The sequence below is a fragment of the Cylas formicarius genome, unplaced genomic scaffold, assembly GCF_029955315.1.
Source record: "Cylas formicarius isolate icCylForm1 unplaced genomic scaffold, icCylForm1.1 PGA_scaffold_4__25_contigs__length_36172078, whole genome shotgun sequence".
Taxonomy (NCBI): Eukaryota; Metazoa; Arthropoda; class Insecta; order Coleoptera; family Brentidae; genus Cylas; species Cylas formicarius.
The window spans coordinates 1,441,775-1,460,996 of NW_026844334.1; the positions used below are offsets into that span (position 1 = coordinate 1,441,775).

At 39.2% G+C, this 19,222-nt stretch overlaps 1 protein-coding gene across 1 annotated transcript in view; it reads right to left on the reverse strand.

Moving 5' to 3' along the window:
• Positions 1-967: 967 nt before the first annotated feature.
• LOC132701359 (uncharacterized) overlaps positions 968-19,222 on the reverse strand; it is a 165,480-nt gene continuing 147,225 nt past the window's right edge. Inside the window, exons 17-23 of the mRNA XM_060669196.1 lie at positions 11,880-12,192; positions 11,227-11,533; positions 8,288-8,722; positions 5,989-6,313; positions 5,487-5,700; positions 5,189-5,428; positions 968-4,714 (exon numbers count right to left, since the gene is read on the reverse strand). Of these exons, the coding sequence (XP_060525179.1) occupies positions 4,554-4,714; positions 5,189-5,428; positions 5,487-5,700; positions 5,989-6,313; positions 8,288-8,722; positions 11,227-11,533; positions 11,880-12,192 (1,995 nt within the window). The 3' untranslated portion in view covers positions 968-4,553. The remainder of the gene's footprint in view (positions 4,715-5,188; positions 5,429-5,486; positions 5,701-5,988; positions 6,314-8,287; positions 8,723-11,226; positions 11,534-11,879; positions 12,193-19,222) is intronic.

Here is a 19,222-nt window from a genome sequence, read left to right on the forward strand (position 1 = left end):
GACTTTACGGTGGCTAAAAATAGAGAAAGAAGTGGCGATCTCTACCTTTCCGTGAACTTTTGATTAGATCATTCAATTGTTTTTCTCCATTTTGACGCCGCCGCTCTTCTTGAAAAAAATCGAATTCTTTTCGTAGTCGTTTCTTGTACAACGTACGGAAGAAGTGTCACGGGAAAAGGTAGAATTTCTCAAGTAAATCTCCAAGTGATAAACAAATTGCGACTGCATGTTTCAAAAAATAAGTCGTTTAAAACTTAATTACAAAAATAAGGTTAAAAACATTACATATTTTTGAGTAATCCTGCAGTGTACGTTCGCATTTAGTGCATTGAATCATAGATACCAAAGTGGTTCTTCATAGAGATTTCCCTCGCTCGTTGCCGAATATTTTTGAGCGCAAGCTTATCTTGTTTTCTGTTATTTTGACAAATGACAAATACTATGTTGTGTATTGAGAATTTACAAAATTTATTTTCCAATTACTCTGTTAATTGTAAAAATTTTTTCATGATAATTTTGAATATTGTTCCAATGATTAAATAAAACTACCACTAAAAAACTCGCCTTTTCATCCCTGCTGGTACATAAGTATCTGTCTAACATTTTTGATCCAGTATTTTCGGCTCACGCGTTTACTTCGCATTTTGAAATCATTGCCATTTTTTTTTTGGTTAGGAGAAGTCGGAATTTTTCACGAAACTGCTATTTTTTCTAGTTTCCTGGCTAACTCGAATAAATATGGCAGTCCGGCAACACTGCGTAGCTGAATGTCATTTGGCAATCACAGTTAAAATTTCATGGTACAAGTATTGCGGAGGTTTTTTTGGTGCATTTTATCCATTACTTTTGTTTTTATGGATGCACGGCTTATTGATATTTAACGTTTTTAAGTTGTGAATAAAATTAATTTGTGTGTGCTAGTTTTGCTGTGGGTAAGGACCAAATAAATTACGTTTTAGGTAGAAAATATTTATTATACATTCACATAGTTGAACACGTACATTCAATGAAAAAGTGTGTGTTTAACAATACAATAACTGTCTAATAAATATATATCTAATAGGATTATAACAAAGCACGTTAATATTGTGCCACCTATACGTTACTATATACAAAACATCTAGTTGTCTCTACAAACATCCCGTCAAGTCGGACATAGCCACTACGGTTTTTGGTTTCCCATGCGGTTTTTTCAGTCTATAACGATATAGCGAAACGTTTTCGTCGTCAGACGCGTACAATGGTGCGCGGGTATTTTTTTTATTGCTATTTTGCGCCCGCTTGTGTTTCAGTGAGGACGAGAGTCGTTTTTCACGAATTTCAGGTTAGAATTTTTACTACGACACATTCTATTCTAGAAGCAGCGGCAGGGAAGGTAAATCTTCGCAGCACTCGTATCCAATCGAGTTACCAACTTGATAAAACCAAATGCGCGGTTTAAAACGCGTAAAACGACAATCGCCGCGTCATCGAAATCTACAGGGTGCGTAAAAAAAAACGGCGGCACTATTTACGGGACTTCCTATAAGCGCGAGTTCAGAAATGCACAGGTACGGGGTGTTATTATATTTATTTAATAATCTTTTTTTTTTGTAATTTCGCGGCGTACTTCGTAGTATTTGGTCCTAACTATGTTAAAATGTGTTTAAAACCCCTCGTGTACGTTTCGCCGTCGACCCTACCGATCGGTAATAATATTTCGTGCCTAAAATACCCTGTGCGATACAGTTACGACGAATGTAAAAGTTTTGTGCGTCATGTCGAGTCCACGTTAAAACCGCTACAGTATATGTGTAATACACGACGGTGTACGGAAAATACAGTGTAGAAAATTGAACGGCCGAGAACATCGAAAATCTGAATCTGGAGACGGTAGTTCAAATGACCCGGCCGAATAGAAGCTGTTGTTGGTCGGACCGCCCAAGACAAACGAATAATCGGCGGGCCCTATCGAAGAAATAAATATGTGGCTTAGATAAATGTTGTCACCTTCGGAAGGGTAGTTCATTTGACCCGGTGAATTAAAAAAAAGAATTGAAAAGAAAAGTGGCTGGTGGAACGCTGTTGAATTGTTATTGTAGTTCAAATGGCCCGACCGAGGAATACTTAAATCGACATAAAATGAACAAATATGGGGCGTATCCCAACGAAGAAAGTAAATATGTTTCCAGGTCGTCACGGAGTTTGCCTTTTTGGAGCGGTAGTTCAACTGGTTCTGTAAATTCAAATGGGAATTCCTACCTATCGTAGTTACCGCATTTAGATTTACTTAAATAGTTTTTAGCAACTCATTCAATTCCAAGACAGGATTAGAACCGCAGATACGGCAATAGTATCGACTGAAATTAATCCTCGGAAAAGTAGTTCTGTGGTTCAAATGACCTGGATGAAGAAAACCCCAGTCCCGATGTAATCGACATAAAAGGAACATTAATGGGCGGATCCTATTGAGGAAAGTAACTATGTTTCTATTGAAATTAGTTTTCGGAAGAGTAGTTCAATTGACCCGGTAAATTCAAAAGATAATTATAACCGCAGATATGAAAATAAGGTGAATTAAGGTTAACTCCAAATCATAAAACACGTCACAATTTGGTTAATGAAGTATGCTCGAAGTCGATTGACAATTGTGACGCGGTGCAACTGCGACTGTAGTTCAAATGGCCCGGTCGAAGAAAATCTGAATCCCGACATAATCGACATAAAATTAACATTTATTATTGGATAGAGCGCCAAAAGCAAACGCAGAAAGGGCCCGATCCTATTGAAGAAAGTTAATATGTTTCTAGATCAATTAAAAAGAGAATTATGGCCTTATGATTTGTTGAAATTAGCAAATTCAAAGCGGAACTACAATCGTAGGTTCGAGATTAAGGTTTACTCGGATTAGCCTTCAGAAGAGTAGTTCAACTGGTCCGGTAAATTCAAAACAGAATTATAACCGTAGATATGACAATAAGGTTACCAAAATTACACCCAAATCTTGAAATTATTGCCGCTATAAATGGGACATCACAGTTTGGTAAATAAAGTATGCGACTGCGACTGTAGTTCAAATGTCCCGGTCGAAGCAAATCCGAATCCCCAACTGGCCCGTTAAATTCAACAGCAAATTGCAGCCACGGGTACGGGATTAATATTCAGAACAGTAGTTCAATTGGCCCGGTAAATTTAAAACCATTGCCATGACACAGTTGAACCAGATTCAGATTTTCGCGGTACGACAAAATGGCGCTCTGTTGGTCTATCGACACCTCGTGTTTTTTAAAGGAGAATTAGAGGGAAAACGAGTGTAATCGGGGACGTAGAGGCCTTAATCGTTACGTAGTATATATACACTTAGGCCTACTGCTCCTAATTGTTTTTGCACAGCACAAGGTCGGCAGTAGCCAATATCACTTTAAACGTCAAGTATTGCATCTGTTCGAAAGTCGCTTTCTAACGGTAATTTACAAGATATAAAGAAGAAGTTGCGGAATATGCGATCGGCATCCGAATGGACGAAGGTCGAACATTTCCTGAGCCTCGAGAAACTTAAAGAGTAAAACTTGTTAAAGCGATATATTTTTCAATTTCATTAAAACCTTTATGCACGCCATTTTCTTTACAAGTTGTTTGTCGACGCCGAAGTCATTTTATTAGTTGCTTCTAATTTTAATATCGAAAGGTCACTAGGTCCAACATAGCCCAAACTTAGTGAAGAAATTTAAGGGGCCATTTTTTCTCAAAAATTGATTTTTTTTAGAAGTTGTGCGTTAACGCCATTTGTTTTTGGCTGGTTCTAATTTTAATGAAGGTCAACATACTGTAGACCCGCTGATGAGGTTCACAGGACTCCCCATTTCGTCAAAAATCTTCCCGAAAAATTAGATATTTTTTACCTGGCTAATGAGGCTTATTCATGAATTTTTTGAAGAAAGAAAACTGAAGAAAACAGCCACCAAATCTTCTCTGGATTTTTTTTTTACTAAAATCGAGTTCGCTTTTTTAACGAACACCCGGTATAGACTTTTATCGCAAAATCGCCATTGTGACGTGGTTTTTCTTAAAATAAAATCATTTCAAAAGCGGAGGCAAAATATTCGGTTTCGTCCATTCGCGTATAGGATGCCTTAGCGTCAGGGCGTGGCAGGTCGGGTTGGGGGGGGGGGAGGAGCTAATGTGGTGACGTCGTCGGGGCCTTTGGCGCGTTTTCCTGCGACGGGAAAACCGGGGCAAAAGGTCCGCGCGACGCCAAAAATTGATATGTTACGTTCTCACGAACCTTGGCAAGAGAATTGACACGCGCTGTTCTTCTTTTTCCCTCAAAAAGAAGAAGAAGAAGATAGGGGGTGGGGACTGGGACCGAAGGCGTCAGTTGTGGCACGTGCAAACAAGGGATGGGAAGTGAGTAGAACCGCCCCGATTTTTCCGCAACTTCGTTGCTCACAACACGACACTTATTATTACTATTAATATTATTATTATTATTATTCTGGTAGTAATTATCGTAAATATAGGGAACGACGGTCGAGAACTAACGTATTCAGTCTCTCATTCCGATTTTGGCACACTCACGACGTCACTTCCGGCTGCCGCGCCTTCTTCCCCGCCCCGAACGTGAACCACGTACCCACCTTGCGTCCCAGTAGGGACTGCGACTGGTGGCCCGTGTTCAATTGAAGCATCGAAGACGAGCCCACGTAGCCCGGGTCGTGCTTGTATCCTTTGACGTCTAAAAAAAAAAATGGTTTTCTTCAGCCTACGTTCGAGTCAACGATATTTGTTTACTGGCATGTGACGTCAGCGTAGTAGAGCACAGCCGTCGGGCAGTTGTGCGTGTTACCGCCAATGTTTTTAATCTTTACTCGTGAAATGAGCACGCCGAAGGATTAACAAATTCTACTAAATAAAGTAAATAGCACAAATGTGCAATATGGACTGTTTGCCGTTTGCAACGATTTGTTTTTTGCCCATAAACGCGACACCCTGTATATTTCCGAGTCAGCTACATTTTTAGAACCTTTAAAAGAACGCTGCCCACTGATAAAAACCCTAAACCCTACTAACTAAAACCAGATTCGTCCTACTCATACGGGCGACTGCGCAGGGTGCAGTCTTGTTTTTTATCCGAATTCGGCATCAGAACCGTGTTCTTATTGTAGGACTTCGTTTCGATAACACTCCGTATATCTCGTAGTATACTCACTTCTGAGTTTGCGCGGCGGCCTTTTCTGGCACCTGGCCGCCACCCGAGCGAGTTGCCTGGCAGCCAACGGGAACGCGAAGCCGTCGTTCTTGTCCCGGTCCACCAATCGTCGCTCCTCGGCAAAGGCCTCCAGCCAACGTTGCTTGTCTTTCGCGGAACGGCAGCAGAACATCAGCCACTTGTCCCGGGCGACGTTGAGCAGTTTGATCGCGTGACGTACGGTCACGCCAAGGTTGCAATCTGCAATCGTTTTTAATTAAAACGTCGGCCGTTACGGCGAGAGGATCGATGACGTCACCTTTGCCGTCGGCCACGTCGATCACTTCGCTAACGTCCAAACATATCCGTCCTTTATATACATAGGTGTTTCGCTTAAGAATATCCTTTTTACAATAGATGATTTGGTGGTCGAACAGAAACAAGGTGATATTATTGGTCCACATGCCGGTCGTTACCCTGATCACCTCGCCCTGGTGGATTAGCTGCGTGCTCGAATCGATCAAATCCTCGCCCTGAAACGATCAACCGTTACTCCGGTGAGAGACAGAAAGAGTGCGTGAGAGAGCGAAAACAGAGAGTGTCCCTTTTTATCTTTGGTTAATGCTCGGTTGTCCTTGAAACGCGCGCAGAAGCTAATATAACCATTAACTCTGCTAATTGCGTCATTAAACATCGGGTCGTCATAATCAAGCCAAACATTTTTGAAGAATTGATGTAGACCAAAAAAAAAAGGTGATGAAAGTTCCGCTGACGGATCAGATTCCTTAAAATCACTAGTTTGTGTCACAGTTCGTACTCACCTCCCAACTTTCTACTCGGCGCTGCCAAGCTGCCAACTTCTCGAGACTTTCCATGCGTCGTTTGCGCTCGTTGATCAGCGTCGCGACGCCGCGCATCGCGTCCAGCGCCTCTTTAATGCTCGCGTGGTCCGGATGATCGAGCCTGGTGTACTTGAGCAGTTCCGCTAGCTGCAGGGGATACTTGCAGATCCGCTGGACGGGAGTCAGCAGGTACCCGTCCAACGGGATCTCGATCAGCCCTCGCATTAGGCGGCACGCCTCGAAGAACTTGCTGTAGTTGTTGTACTGGTAGAGCTCCTGGAGTGCGGCGGTCGCCATCGGATGACTGACCACACGAACGAAACGATTTTCCGATAAAAATTATTTTCCGATTGCTACGTACGGATCAGTACAATATCGTCAAACGAAATATATGAAATGTATCCAAAAAACAACAGGAAGAAAAAATAACCGGTGTGGTATCATAAGAGAAAATAAATTTTACTTAACTGAGAGCTTCTGAATCGCTTACATGGACTTCTGGGGTTCCTCAGGGTTCTAATCTGGGGCCACTAGTTTCTATCCTCTTTAGCTAGAGGTTAACTCATTTCCAGTCAATAAATACCCAGTGGATTTCTATCTCTTAACCATTTTTATTGACCTACCGAATTGTAGTGTGTGACTAGGAGCACATTGTGTTTGAATAAAACAAGGGCAAGGCAAGAATAATAGATAAAGGTGCGATATAGATGTTGTCTGTCGAATCTTCCGCTTTGCTTACTTTTAATATTCTAACCTTCATGTAAGAAAATATAGTATGTTCGGAATAAAGATATGAAAGAATCTTTGTATAGGAAGGTGGACTGATGATATAAGAGAAATGAGTATCTCTAAAGAGGAAGACAGATTGAAAATACAAAAGAACGAAATATAATGTCTTCAAGAAGGAAAATGGAATAAATATATGAAAGAACAGACTATATTCTATGAGGAATAGTAATTATCCTCAGAGAGGATTGAAGACACAAAAGCAGAAACAGTGCTAGAATGTGTTTTTTTTTTTTAATTTCCCACGTCTTGTTCAGAAGTTGTGGTCTTATCAATTTCTATAATTTCCTTAACCAAAAATTCTTCTGGACGCTGTTTGACAATGGCGTCATCTAGTTGTTATATGTCAAATTTGATATTTGATTATTATTTTGATATTGATTATCTCCAGAGAGAACGGACTGAAGATACAAAAGAAGTGTCCCCGTAAATTAACTGGCGATTTAAGAGCGTGGATAGAACAAATAGCCTTAGAATGGAGGACTACCAGGTGACAAATAAAGAAAACCTTTATATGTCGGAAAATATAGTATCTTTTGAATAAAGATATCAAAGAATAGACTATCTGGATTGATGAAAGAATGAATTGTCTTTTTGAAAGAAGAGCGTCGACAAAAAAGATGGATAATCTCCATTCGAAGTCATACGAGATACAATTTCTACAAAAGAAAGAGAGATGAAAGAACAGAATAAATTCGTTGAGGAAGATGGATTAATTATCCCCAGAGAGGAGGGATCGGATTGAAGGTACAAAAGAATGAACTGTCTTCCTGAAAGAAGACGAACTGACAGTTTAAGAGCGTGGACCAGTTGAGAAATAAAGGATCGATCACCTCTATCTGAGGTCCTCAGAAAGTATAATATCTTGAAAAAGGAGAACTGAATAAAGATATGAAATAACTTTCGTATAGAAAGATGGAATGATGATATGACATTTGATTATATTCTGAGAGGAAGACGAACTGACCATACAATTGTGCCTGTTGTCTGAATAGTCTTTTTAAATTTATCCCACCTGCCTTGGTCATGAGTGGTGGTCTTACCAATTTTTCTAATTTATTTGGTCAAAGATTCTTCTAGTTGCTGTTTGACAAGGACGCGATCTAGTTGTTTAATATCTATTCTGTTATTTCAGTGCTTTTTCCCTTTTAATTTTATAATTTAACCTCAAAATTGCATAGAACTGGGCTCTGATCTGTGGAAACTTCAGCACCTTATCATGTCGTTGATTTCATTGAATTATGGTTAGTTTTTTCTTTCTTTCTCTGTTATCATATCGTTGAGTGAGTCTGCAGGGAACTTTTTTAAATAATTCCAAATAAAGTTAATGGTCAGTTACGTGAAAAGTATGGAAACCGTGGAATACCTGGGGAATTACTTGACTTGACTTTAAATATTGAACCTCAGCCCACTGGTGGTGGGGGAATCTTAAATGGATTCTTCCTAGATGTCAAGAAATGCGATGCCGTCTCTAAAATGCGTTTCTACTCACCTATTGCAGTAGTCGGAGTACATCTTGAAGCCTGCGCTGTGCTTCAGGAAGCACGCGCCGACGCAGCTCTTGTGCGGGGAGTCCCAGTCGACGCAGTTCTCGAGGTCGCGGAGGAAACCAGCCTGAAACTCGAGGATGCCCTCCAGGTTGATGAAGATGGTGTCGATTTGGTCCGCGGTGAACATGTCCTTGCGTTTGCGACACTCCGATATGTAACCCTCGACGACGTCGCGTAGCACTTTGACGAAATCGCGTTCGGTGTGTATCAGTTCGCGTACCACGCTCGTGCGCACTTGGTCGTTCGATAACAACGATATGCTCGTCCTACGTCTGATGTGGGAGGAGACTGAACGACCGGACGCGATGGCCGCCAGACAATCTTCCACTGTATCCTCTTGGCTGACGCGCAGCCTCACGAACTGAGCGGGAAACCATCTGAAATCGGAATTGAAACCACCTGACGGTAGAGCTAAATATATCTTCAAAAAAGAAGACGGAATAAAGATATAAAAGAACCGACTATTTTCGACTATATACGAAAGGACGTACTGTCTTGGTATAAGAAGACAGACTGATGAGGAACATTCTGTAATGGCACGTGGCAAACATAGAATGGGTCATCTCGATTATGAATATACATTGAAAAATGAAAACGCAATAAAGAAAAATTGGGAGATGATTAACTCCAGAGGACTAAAGACACAAAAGAATGTACCATATTGGTATAATAAGATTCGTCGATTCTACAATGGCACTTGGTAAACACACGATTCGTCAGATTATAAACATCTTAAAAAAATGAAAACGCATTAAAGATATCAAAAAATCGAGAGATGATTTTGTCCAAAAAGGAAGACGGTCTACAGATCCAAAAGAATGTACTGTATTGGTATAAGAAGATTCACCGATTCTATAATGGCACTTAGCAAACACACGATTCGTCACCTAGATTATAAACATATCTTAAAAAGTGAAAACGCAATAAAGATATCAAATACAGACAATCTTCGTCGAGGAAAATCGAGAGATGAATATCTCCAAAAAGGAAAGCGGCCTAAAGATCCAAAAGAATGGTATTGGTATAAGAAGATTCACCGATTCTATAATGGCACTTGGCAAACACACGATTCGTCACCTAGTTTATAAACATATCTTAAAAAATGAAAACGCAATAAAGATATTAAATAACAGACAATCTTCGTCGACGAAAATGGAGAGATAATTATCTCCAGAGAGGAAGAGGGTGTAAAAATACAAAAGAATGTACTGTCTTGGTATAAGAACATTCTCTGATTCTATAATGGCACATGGTCATCTCGATTATAAACATATCTTTAAAAATGGAAAACCAATAAAGATATAAAATAGCAGACTATCTTTTTCGAGGAAAATGGATTGATAATATAAGACAAATGTTTATCTGCAGAGAGGAAGACGGGTTCAACATACATACTAAAAGAGGGTAGACTGATGAGAACCAAAAAAATTATCCCAGAGCAAAGGATGACCAGTTGGCAAACAAAGGATGAATCATTTCGAATGTAACATACTATTTTTGTAACGGAAGACGCATACACCAAAGATACAAAGGAATGTACTGCCTTCCTACATGAAGACTGGTGAGTTTAAGATTATGGAGCAAAAAATGGTCCCAGAATGTAAGATTATAAGTTTACAAAGAAAGTAGAAGATATAAAAAAATGAAGTAGAGAAAGATGGACTTAATAATGAAACGGAGGGCTCCACTGATGATATAATTTATTACCATCCGAGATACAAATGAATGAACTTCGGAAATAAAGACGAATCGACAGTTTAAGAGGTGGTTGATCTTCATAAATGAAGACGGACAACAAATTGAAAATATTGTGGATTAGTAGAGAATGAACCATTTTCAAAGAAGACGATATAAAAACGCATGCCTGACAATATAAAAAGATGAAGTATTTTAGGAAGACGATATGAAAAAATTGTAATGACCAGAGACTCGACTATTGGTAGTAGTAGATGGACTGGCGATGTAAAGATGGAAAAAGTATTAAGGATATAATAGATTGAACTATCTTCGCAAAGGAAGAAGGAATAACGTTTCATAGAGGAAAACTGACAAACAATTTAAACTGATGACGATGAGCGGAAGGATGAACAAAAAAAAAGGCGGTTTGACGATATAAGAACATGAATTATTTCATTTTGGATGGGAAGATCATAAACAATACACAAAAAAATGTAATGACTATGGAGTTGACTACCTACAGAGCAGAATGAACTATTTTCTGAGAGAAGGGCGGACAGGCGAGTATAGAACAATAAGAAAATAGAGAAGAAGATGGACCGATGATGTAATAAAATCGATTACATCCAAGAATGAACTACTTTCGGAAAGGCAAAAGGACTAACCTTAACGAACTATTTTGTGAGATGAAGGAGGACTATACAGACGAGATAAAAAAAAACGTGGTTAAGGGGATAAATTATTTAACTTTGGAAGGGAAGATCATGAACAATATAAAAAAAAAATTAATAACCTGAGAGTGGACTATTTATCTTCAGAATAGAAGATGGATTGACGATGTAAGAAAATCGATTATATCCAGAAAGGAAGAAGTGGTAAGGATACAATAGAATGGTCTATCTTCAGAAAGGACGGACTAAAGTTAACGAGCGGAGGATGAGCTATTTTTAGAGATGGAGGACGGGCGACTACAGACGATATAAAAAAAGACGGATTGATGATATAAGATGACAAATTATTTAATCTTGGAGGGGAAGGTCATAAATAATAGTTAACATTAGTTATAACCAGCGAGTGGACTATCTAGGGACTCTTCTGATAAAGAACAGATGATATAAAACCCGTGCGATGATTATGGAAGGAGAAAGATGACGAGGCCCGTTTCGGATGCGAAAGAACCGGAGCTCGATTTAGCACTACTCACCCCGACTTGCCCCTCGTCGAGCCCCACCACCATTCCCGGTCGGCGGTTTCCTCCACTTCCACGACGTCCCCCGCCCGGAACGCCAACTCGTCGGTCTCGATGGCCACGTGGTCGAACACGGCCTCGGCAAGGACGACCACGTCCTCGTCTCGCGTCAGTTCGAGCGATTTTTTGCGTCGTTCGGTGAAAGACGTGACGGACGATTCCGAGTCGGACATGATCTCCTCGTCGGAGGTGTTGGCGGCGCATACGGTGCCGCGGTCCGCCTCGTCCTCGCTGAGGACGGCGGCGTTGCCGCCTCGAAGACCTGACGAACGAAAAATTATATTATCATTAATCCGGTGGCGTTCGCTCCCTCCCCCTCCTCTCTTTCACCCTTCTCTCTATCTCTTTTTCTCCCTTCTTTCTATCTCTTTTTCTCTCCTTCTCTCTATCCCTTTTCCTCCCTTCTCTGCCTTTTATATATCTTCTCTCCCTTTTTCTTTCCCCTCCTTCTCTGTCTCTTTCTCTCCCTTATCTCTCTTTCTCTTTCCCCTTCTCCCTCTCCTCTCTCTCTTTGTCTCCCTTTCTCTCCCTCCCTCCCACCACCCCTTTCTCTCTTTGTCCCCCTTTCTCTCCCTCTTCCCCTCTCTCTCTCTCACTGTCTCTCTTACTTGCTGGCGACCGCAGCCTCATGAGCGGCGACAGCTTGTCGATGTCGAGAGGTTGGCTGAGGGAGCGTCGCAGCGCCGGCGGCCTGGCGGGGACGTCGCGACGCAACTCGACGTCGTCGTCGGCTCGCAGGTCGTCGGAGGGGCGCTTGCGCGGACTCTGACCGCGTCCCGGCGACGACGTCGGCGCAGCCATCTTGCGCAGCAGCCGCTGCGTGGCCTGGCGCTGTTCCCAGCCGAACAGACGCTGGCCGCCGAGGTCGCTGCGCGTGCGCCGTACCTGCTTGGAGCCGCGCCCGCGATGCTTCAGGTCAGCCTGGAAAACAAATGTTCGAAATTAATTAATTAACGAATTAAATTTGGTGGTAAGTCAGACGTCTGGCGCAGCCGGATACTTAAGACGGAGGAGTGAGAGTGGCGGGTAATTAAGGACAAGGAAGTACCTAAGTAAGAGTATAATTTGATTCAGATTGTAAGAGGCAGCCATCCGCCTGTCCGTGACTGCTATCCAAAGGATCTATTGTGACTCTAACATATGTAACAAAATATAAAAATAATATATAACAAAACATTACCTAAGAATAAAAAGCTCTCTGGGTCAGCGAAATTCAACGTAAAATTTGATGGCACCCAATTTCTTCCACCCAAATGGTTGGGTGGAAGATGCACTACTTTTGTCTGAAAAAAACGTCAAAGATTCAAGTGGGGATAATGCCTCGTATCATTAAGCCCAAATTAGAAAAATTCCAAATACTTCTTCAAAAAAAGAAACTAAAGAAAAAACAACTTCTGGAATTATTAAAAATAAAACATTTTAATAAAGACTACAAAATCTTGAGATTAGCGTCGTTGCCGTTACCATCGAAAATTCCCGCGTTTCACGTAATAAAATGAATGTACATTAATGTACTGTAAAAAATCCGAAAAAAAGGGGTTAAAAATGTACAATCCGTATTAGATATTAAACGGGATATCTTGCCGCTCGGGAGGTCGGTGGAGGTCGCGAAGACGCTGCCGAATAAAAAATTCAATTTGCCTCGAAATTCGCCACTGAATAATTGAAAAATTTTATTCAAACGGGGGGCGGGGGACGCAAAGTGGAAACCGGCAAACTAATCTGGGTTATGCAAATTAGATTTACGACGTCCCTTTTCCGGATATAACCGCAACCTAATATTATAATTTTTGGGATGTTCATTTTTCTCGTCGTATTTAAAAATGAAAATGTCCCCTCCCGATCGATATTATGTTATTATACGGGACATCCCTTTAATGGTGTGCTTGAAGCAAAACGATTCTTATGTTATAGTCTAAACTAACTAACTAACTAACTAACCAGGAGGCGCAGAAGATACGGTTCCATAAACTTTTATTCTTGACAATTTTTCAAAAATATACAGGGGGTCAAAAATTCAAAAAAACTGGAAAATGAGCCCCCCCTTTTATTGAAAATTTGATATAACTGAGAGACTATGATTCAGATGGCACTTTCTTTTACGTTGCGATATCACCCGCATAGACAGCTAAAACTTTTTTTTAAAGGTTTTCACCTATTGTACAGGGCGTTGCCGATATTCCGTGCTAAATAAGAAATGTATTAGGTGTCCTAAATTTGCAGATATCAACTTCAAATTTAGCAGAGAAGTAAAAGTCCGAGTATTTTGAAATAATTTTTGATTTTTTTTTTTTGGTAATTTTGGTTTCCAGAAAAATATGTTTTCCTCCATAATCGTTCACCCGATCGGCAAAATTCCTTAACCGGAAGATCCAGTGCAATAAAACTGATTTCAGGCATCTTTTCGATTATATACAGGGTTTTCAAATTATAGGCAAAAATCTAAAAGGCCTAGATTGTTCTTTTACAGAGTGAATTATTAACCGCAAATCAAAAACCGTAAAAAATACGGCTCATCGGTTCAAACAGTGTCATGGACCACATCAAGATGCGATGACGTCATTAATTATTACGACGCCCCGAATGGTTTCAGAAAAAACTGAATTTCTCGAAAACCATTTACTATTTTGGAAAAATTCTTGGTCCAGGAATCGTGGAAGATCCAGAACCATAACCTCCATTTGCCATGAATTTCTTTGCGGAAAAAAGGTCTTTAAATTAATTTTAAATGGTGCAGTCCAACAATCCTTTTTTCTTTTGTTTTTTTTCATCATGTTATCCCCCTTACCTTATCTTTGCAAGCATTTCATAATGTCACGTTCTTTCAAATTTTCCATTTTTCTCAATAGCGTTTAAATCAAAAAACTGCCAAGTGAATACTGCTTAATGTAATCTGAAATTTTAAAAATTATTTTTTTAATTTTAATAAGTTAACATTTTATATAAGTATTTAAGAACTATATTTAATGTTTCAAATAATCGGAAATTTTTTTTTGAATTTTTTTTAGTATGCCAATACGCATCTCGTACTTTGGCTTGTATTTTCACAATTTCTTCGAGAGGGGCATCTTCCCCGTGATACATAAAACATTTCTCCGGCAGCTTAACTGAGTATAGGGCTTGTCGAATGGTTGGTGGTGGTCCCAGATCAACTTCTTCATCTTCTTCTTCGTCTTGGCGCCCTTCCTCATTCTTGCTTGTTGTAATATGGCTTCCTCTGTCAAGTCTGCTGTTGTAGGAAAATCCTGATCTATCACTGATCTATGAATTGTTTCAGCTGTCACCTTTTTCCAAGCTTTACTAATAAAGTTGACCGTTTCTAGCATATTAATGGAAAATTTGTCTTCGGACTCTATCATTTCCGTTAAAATGTTTTTCCTGTGTCGACTCTTACGACTTTTTATTAAGCTCTGGTCCATTGGCTGGAAGAAATGCCAATCCCCCCCCTTTAACTCTGCGTCCCATTTCCGTATCTCCTCTTCGAAAGACTTGTTTGCCTTGTAAGTGACCGGCAAATTCTTGATGTGTGGGTTAGTTGATTTTCCAATCACGACTAGCACTGTTACACGTTTTTTAGAAAGTTTCCCACCCACCCACTTTTCGCCTCGAAATTTAAGGGTTTTTTATCTGGCGTCATTTTGTAAAAATTAGCAGCTTCGTCAGCATTAAAAATGTAGTGACGTCTTTAAACATTTGAACATGGTAGAGAAGAAATTTTGCTCAATAGTAAATCGATTAAATCGTGTTACGTCATTAATAACGTCCCTTTGGAAAAAGTGTCGCACCCGAGAGCGGCGCGGGGTGTTAAAGCACAGTGGCGGCGTCCCACGTAATCTCATCAATTACCCGCTAACAATATTCCCCATCCAATTTAGCCGAATAAAGTTATCAATACCATTAGCGCTGATCTAGTTATGTGGAGTGTGGGAGCCGCCTAAATTCGATCAAAACGTACCCGACGATATCGGAAAATCAACTCGCGCATTATGTACAGGGTGTTCTTTTTTTAAAGAGGCGACTCTTCGTGTGATTTAGAAAAAAACTATTTACCAAACTTCTGGATTCCAGAAGTTTTGTACACTTGACACTGTATATTTGGATTTTAAGCGTGCTTTCGAAACAATAAGGAGAACTAGACTGTTAAGAAAATTGTACAAAATTTTATATTTTGTATTTTTTATGTAGCATAATGCTAAATAAAGATTATATTATTATTTCATCAAAATTAGGGGCTATTTTATAAACTAAGCAAGAGTTTAGCTAATTTACTTGAAATTATTTGATAAACTATATGAGCTAGTTAGTTTATAAACTATCCGTTGCAGTTTAGCTAATATAAGAACCATAATTTATAGTAATACAAAATAGCCAGTTCATAAACTACCAAATCATTTCACTGGCTAAACAAAGTTAGGTTATGTTAGTGCTTTTCTTTTTGGTGTACCGGCCGGCCGTGTTTATATTTTACACGTTTACCGGAATAAAATGGACCACAAAGGAAAAGTTTCCAGTAGTTTTCTTGCCCAAAAACAACACACCCTGTATATAATTCAAAAATTATTCGAAGTCGACGTTACAGCCAATCTCCCACGTTTCCAGGTCCATGAATTTTTCCCATAAAGTATTTTTTTTTTTTTTTGAAACTATGCGTCTAAACCGATCCCGAGGACTTTTTCAAATATCTCGAGCAGCCTACGTGACCTACGTTCGAACATATTAGTCATATTTTGTACGAATTTTGATTTACAGCTAATAATTGTATAATAATAATATATTGTATTTTATTGCAATTTTCAGTTATTTGAAAAAAGCGCGGACACCCTGTATATTTTTGAAAGTTACCAAGAATACCACCGGATCTTGCGGATCTTTTCCTGCAATCTTTTTTCAATAACATAAACGGTTTTCGAGAAATGATTTTTTTCTTAGACCCTTGCACACCCGATGTTTTATTTTTTAAATCTTTAACGTTTTTTTTTTTAATTTTGCTTTTTTTTTTCTCTGACGGTATTCGGAATGTGTTATTTTGAAAGCCCAATTATTGTCTATTATTTGGTCTAGCCAAAATGTATACGTGCGTTGTAACCAATATTTTCTAGTCATTTGCGTGATTTCAAGTGAAACCAGGTTTCGGAATGTCGCGCGACACCTTGACGCAGGAATGCGGCAGCCTAATCTGTTTCGTTAAATTGGATTTTAAACGTTTCAACTAGCGTGCGCGTTGCTAGATCGAAATTTGTCGTCCAGAATACATAAAAAAAACGTGATTGGTCTTTTGTATCCTACACGTATATAGACATTGAACACAAATTCAGTACATTTTTTGATATACTCATAAACGAAATTAACTGTGCTTCTCCCCTCAAGAACAAAATAGTTAAAAATACCAAATCAAATATTGAAAAGCAAAATCCAAAATTTCCCATTATTAAAAATATAGTAAAATCTCGTAGGACTGCTTACAGGGCGAAAACAAAATTAAGTAAAAAGTCTGCTAACTCGTCTACACAAATAAAAGCAATAACGCTTCTAAGGCAGCATGGGGAGGTCATCACTAGGAAACTCGAGAGTGGATCAAATTTCCATTCACTGGGTATCACTTCCGACAATTTTAATGAATATTTTTCAAATGTACCAAATATTGCTAATACTGAGTCTATGAGGGCGCATACGGATAAGCGTTTTTCTTTCCGTGAAGTCTCATTTATTGAAATGAGAGACATCCTGACCAGTTTTAAGTGTAATGATAGTGATAGTCATATAAATATCAATATTATTCAATACATTAAAGACTTAATTGTTATTCCATTGACTAAGCTGACGAACAGGTGTTTTAAACGAAATTTCGAGGCGCGTTGGGGTTGGTGCGAAAAAAGGAGGTTATGGGTTAAAGCATCTTACATTCGATCTTCCGATAATTTTGAAGCGGATAAGGAATCCACGAATTTGAATTTTGATGGTGAATGGTACCTTTCGGACAATGCTTTTGCTAAAATAACAAGTAAATTGGGATTTCCATAAATCGAACTGTTTGCTTCTCGCCTAAGTAAGAAATGCAGAAAGTTTATTTCCTGGTTTCCAGATCCGGAGGCGACAGTTTCTTCTATGCTTTCCCCCCGTTTTGCTTGTTGCCACGGGTTTTACGAAAAATCAAGGCTGATTGAGCTACAGGGATCGCAGTTATCCCTAATTCCAGACAAATTACCTTCTTCTTTTGACAGGAGAGGTCACCCTTTGTGGAAATCCCTTACCCTGGCTGCAGGGATTTTGTCAGGCAAACATTCCAGAAGATTTGCTGGATATTTTTCTTTTATCTGTTCAGAGCGCTACCTTGAGGCATTTAATACCTGCATGCATTTAAACTTTGGCGGAGCTTCTACAAAAGGAGAGGAGTGGAGTGTTATTACTTCTCACCTAGGCTGTATTAGATTTTCTTAATATTCATTTTAGACAAGACAAGTCCTATGGCTCATTGAGTTCTTTCAGAATAGCACCGCCTGCAATGCAAATCTAACTAGGTTTTTTAAGGTGTTTATAACCTAAGGCCAAGTAAACCAAGATATGACAGAACTTGGGGCCCGAGTTATGTCCCTGACTTTGTAAAAGGGTTACGTTCTAATGACTTGTCATTAAAGCAATTAACTGTCATTAAAAAAATTAAATTAGTTTTCTTAATGGCATTAATGATTACACAAATTAGGATTTCAGCTATAAATAAGACTGGACCTGTTTTTAATTTTGCATAAATATGAAGATGTAAATCTTTGTGTGCTTTCAAATATTCTGTTTTATATTGAGAGGACCAGTGCTTTAAGAGGCAGTGAATCTCCTTTACTCATTACATTTAAAAAGCCTTGTAGGGCAGCAACTATACCCAACAAAAGCAGATGAAAAAGATAACTTTAGAGGATAGTGGTGTCTACACTTCTATTTTTACTACTCACAGCAGTCGGCATGCCTCAACATCGTCTGCGTTTTGTGTTTCAATTGATATGATTGGAAAAACGGCAGATTTGTATTTGTACTCGAGGCTTTTATAATTTCCTTATATAGCCGATTAAAATCGTTTTATAACAAATTTGCTGAGTTGCCTTTGAAAGTCTACGTATATTGATTTCATAGAAGAGGTGTAACATATAATTCGATGATCAAACGAACTTACCTGGTAAGTGAAGTTCGATCGTAATTATATGTTACACCTCTTCGTAGAAATCACCCATTCCCGCCCAATTTACTGTTTTGAACAGTACTAAAATGCCCTTTGGCAAATTTATTATAAACGGGCTTTAAAATAGAATGAGGTTAAGACCATAGATGGCATATACCGTGCATGGTAAGTTATTCCACAGTTTTTTGGCTTTGCTTTAAAGCTGTGGTGCCACCTAGCGACTAGTAGGGGAACTACGTATACTGATTTCATAGAAGAGGTGTAACATATAATTACGATCGAACTTCACTTACCAGGTAAGTTCGTAAATTCGTACAAACAATAGCTAATCCGTTCAAACAGTGTTATAGGCCGTATCAAGGGCTACAATTTTTGTATTTACGGTGTTCGTCTATCACATATGGATATTTGAAAAAATCCGAATGAAAATCACCATTTCTCGCAATAAATCTAGACGCGATGACGTCATTTACAATTGCCACGTACTGTATGGTTTCAGAATACAAGCAGTTTTTTGAAAACCATTTACTCCATTGGAAAAATTCGGATACCAGAAAACTAAGGAGATCCAGGGTTATATCCTCTATTTCGAACATTGTTGGAATTATATACAGGGTAGTTTGTGGCCAAAAAATTGCAATATGATGTGATGTGATAATTTGATACGAACAGTATCGTAAACTGTGTCGAGAGAGAGTTTAAGATTTTTATTTTCGGAAATTTCTGATCAATTCCCTATCATTCTACCATTCGATTTTTGCACAAAGTTCCCTTATCACTAAC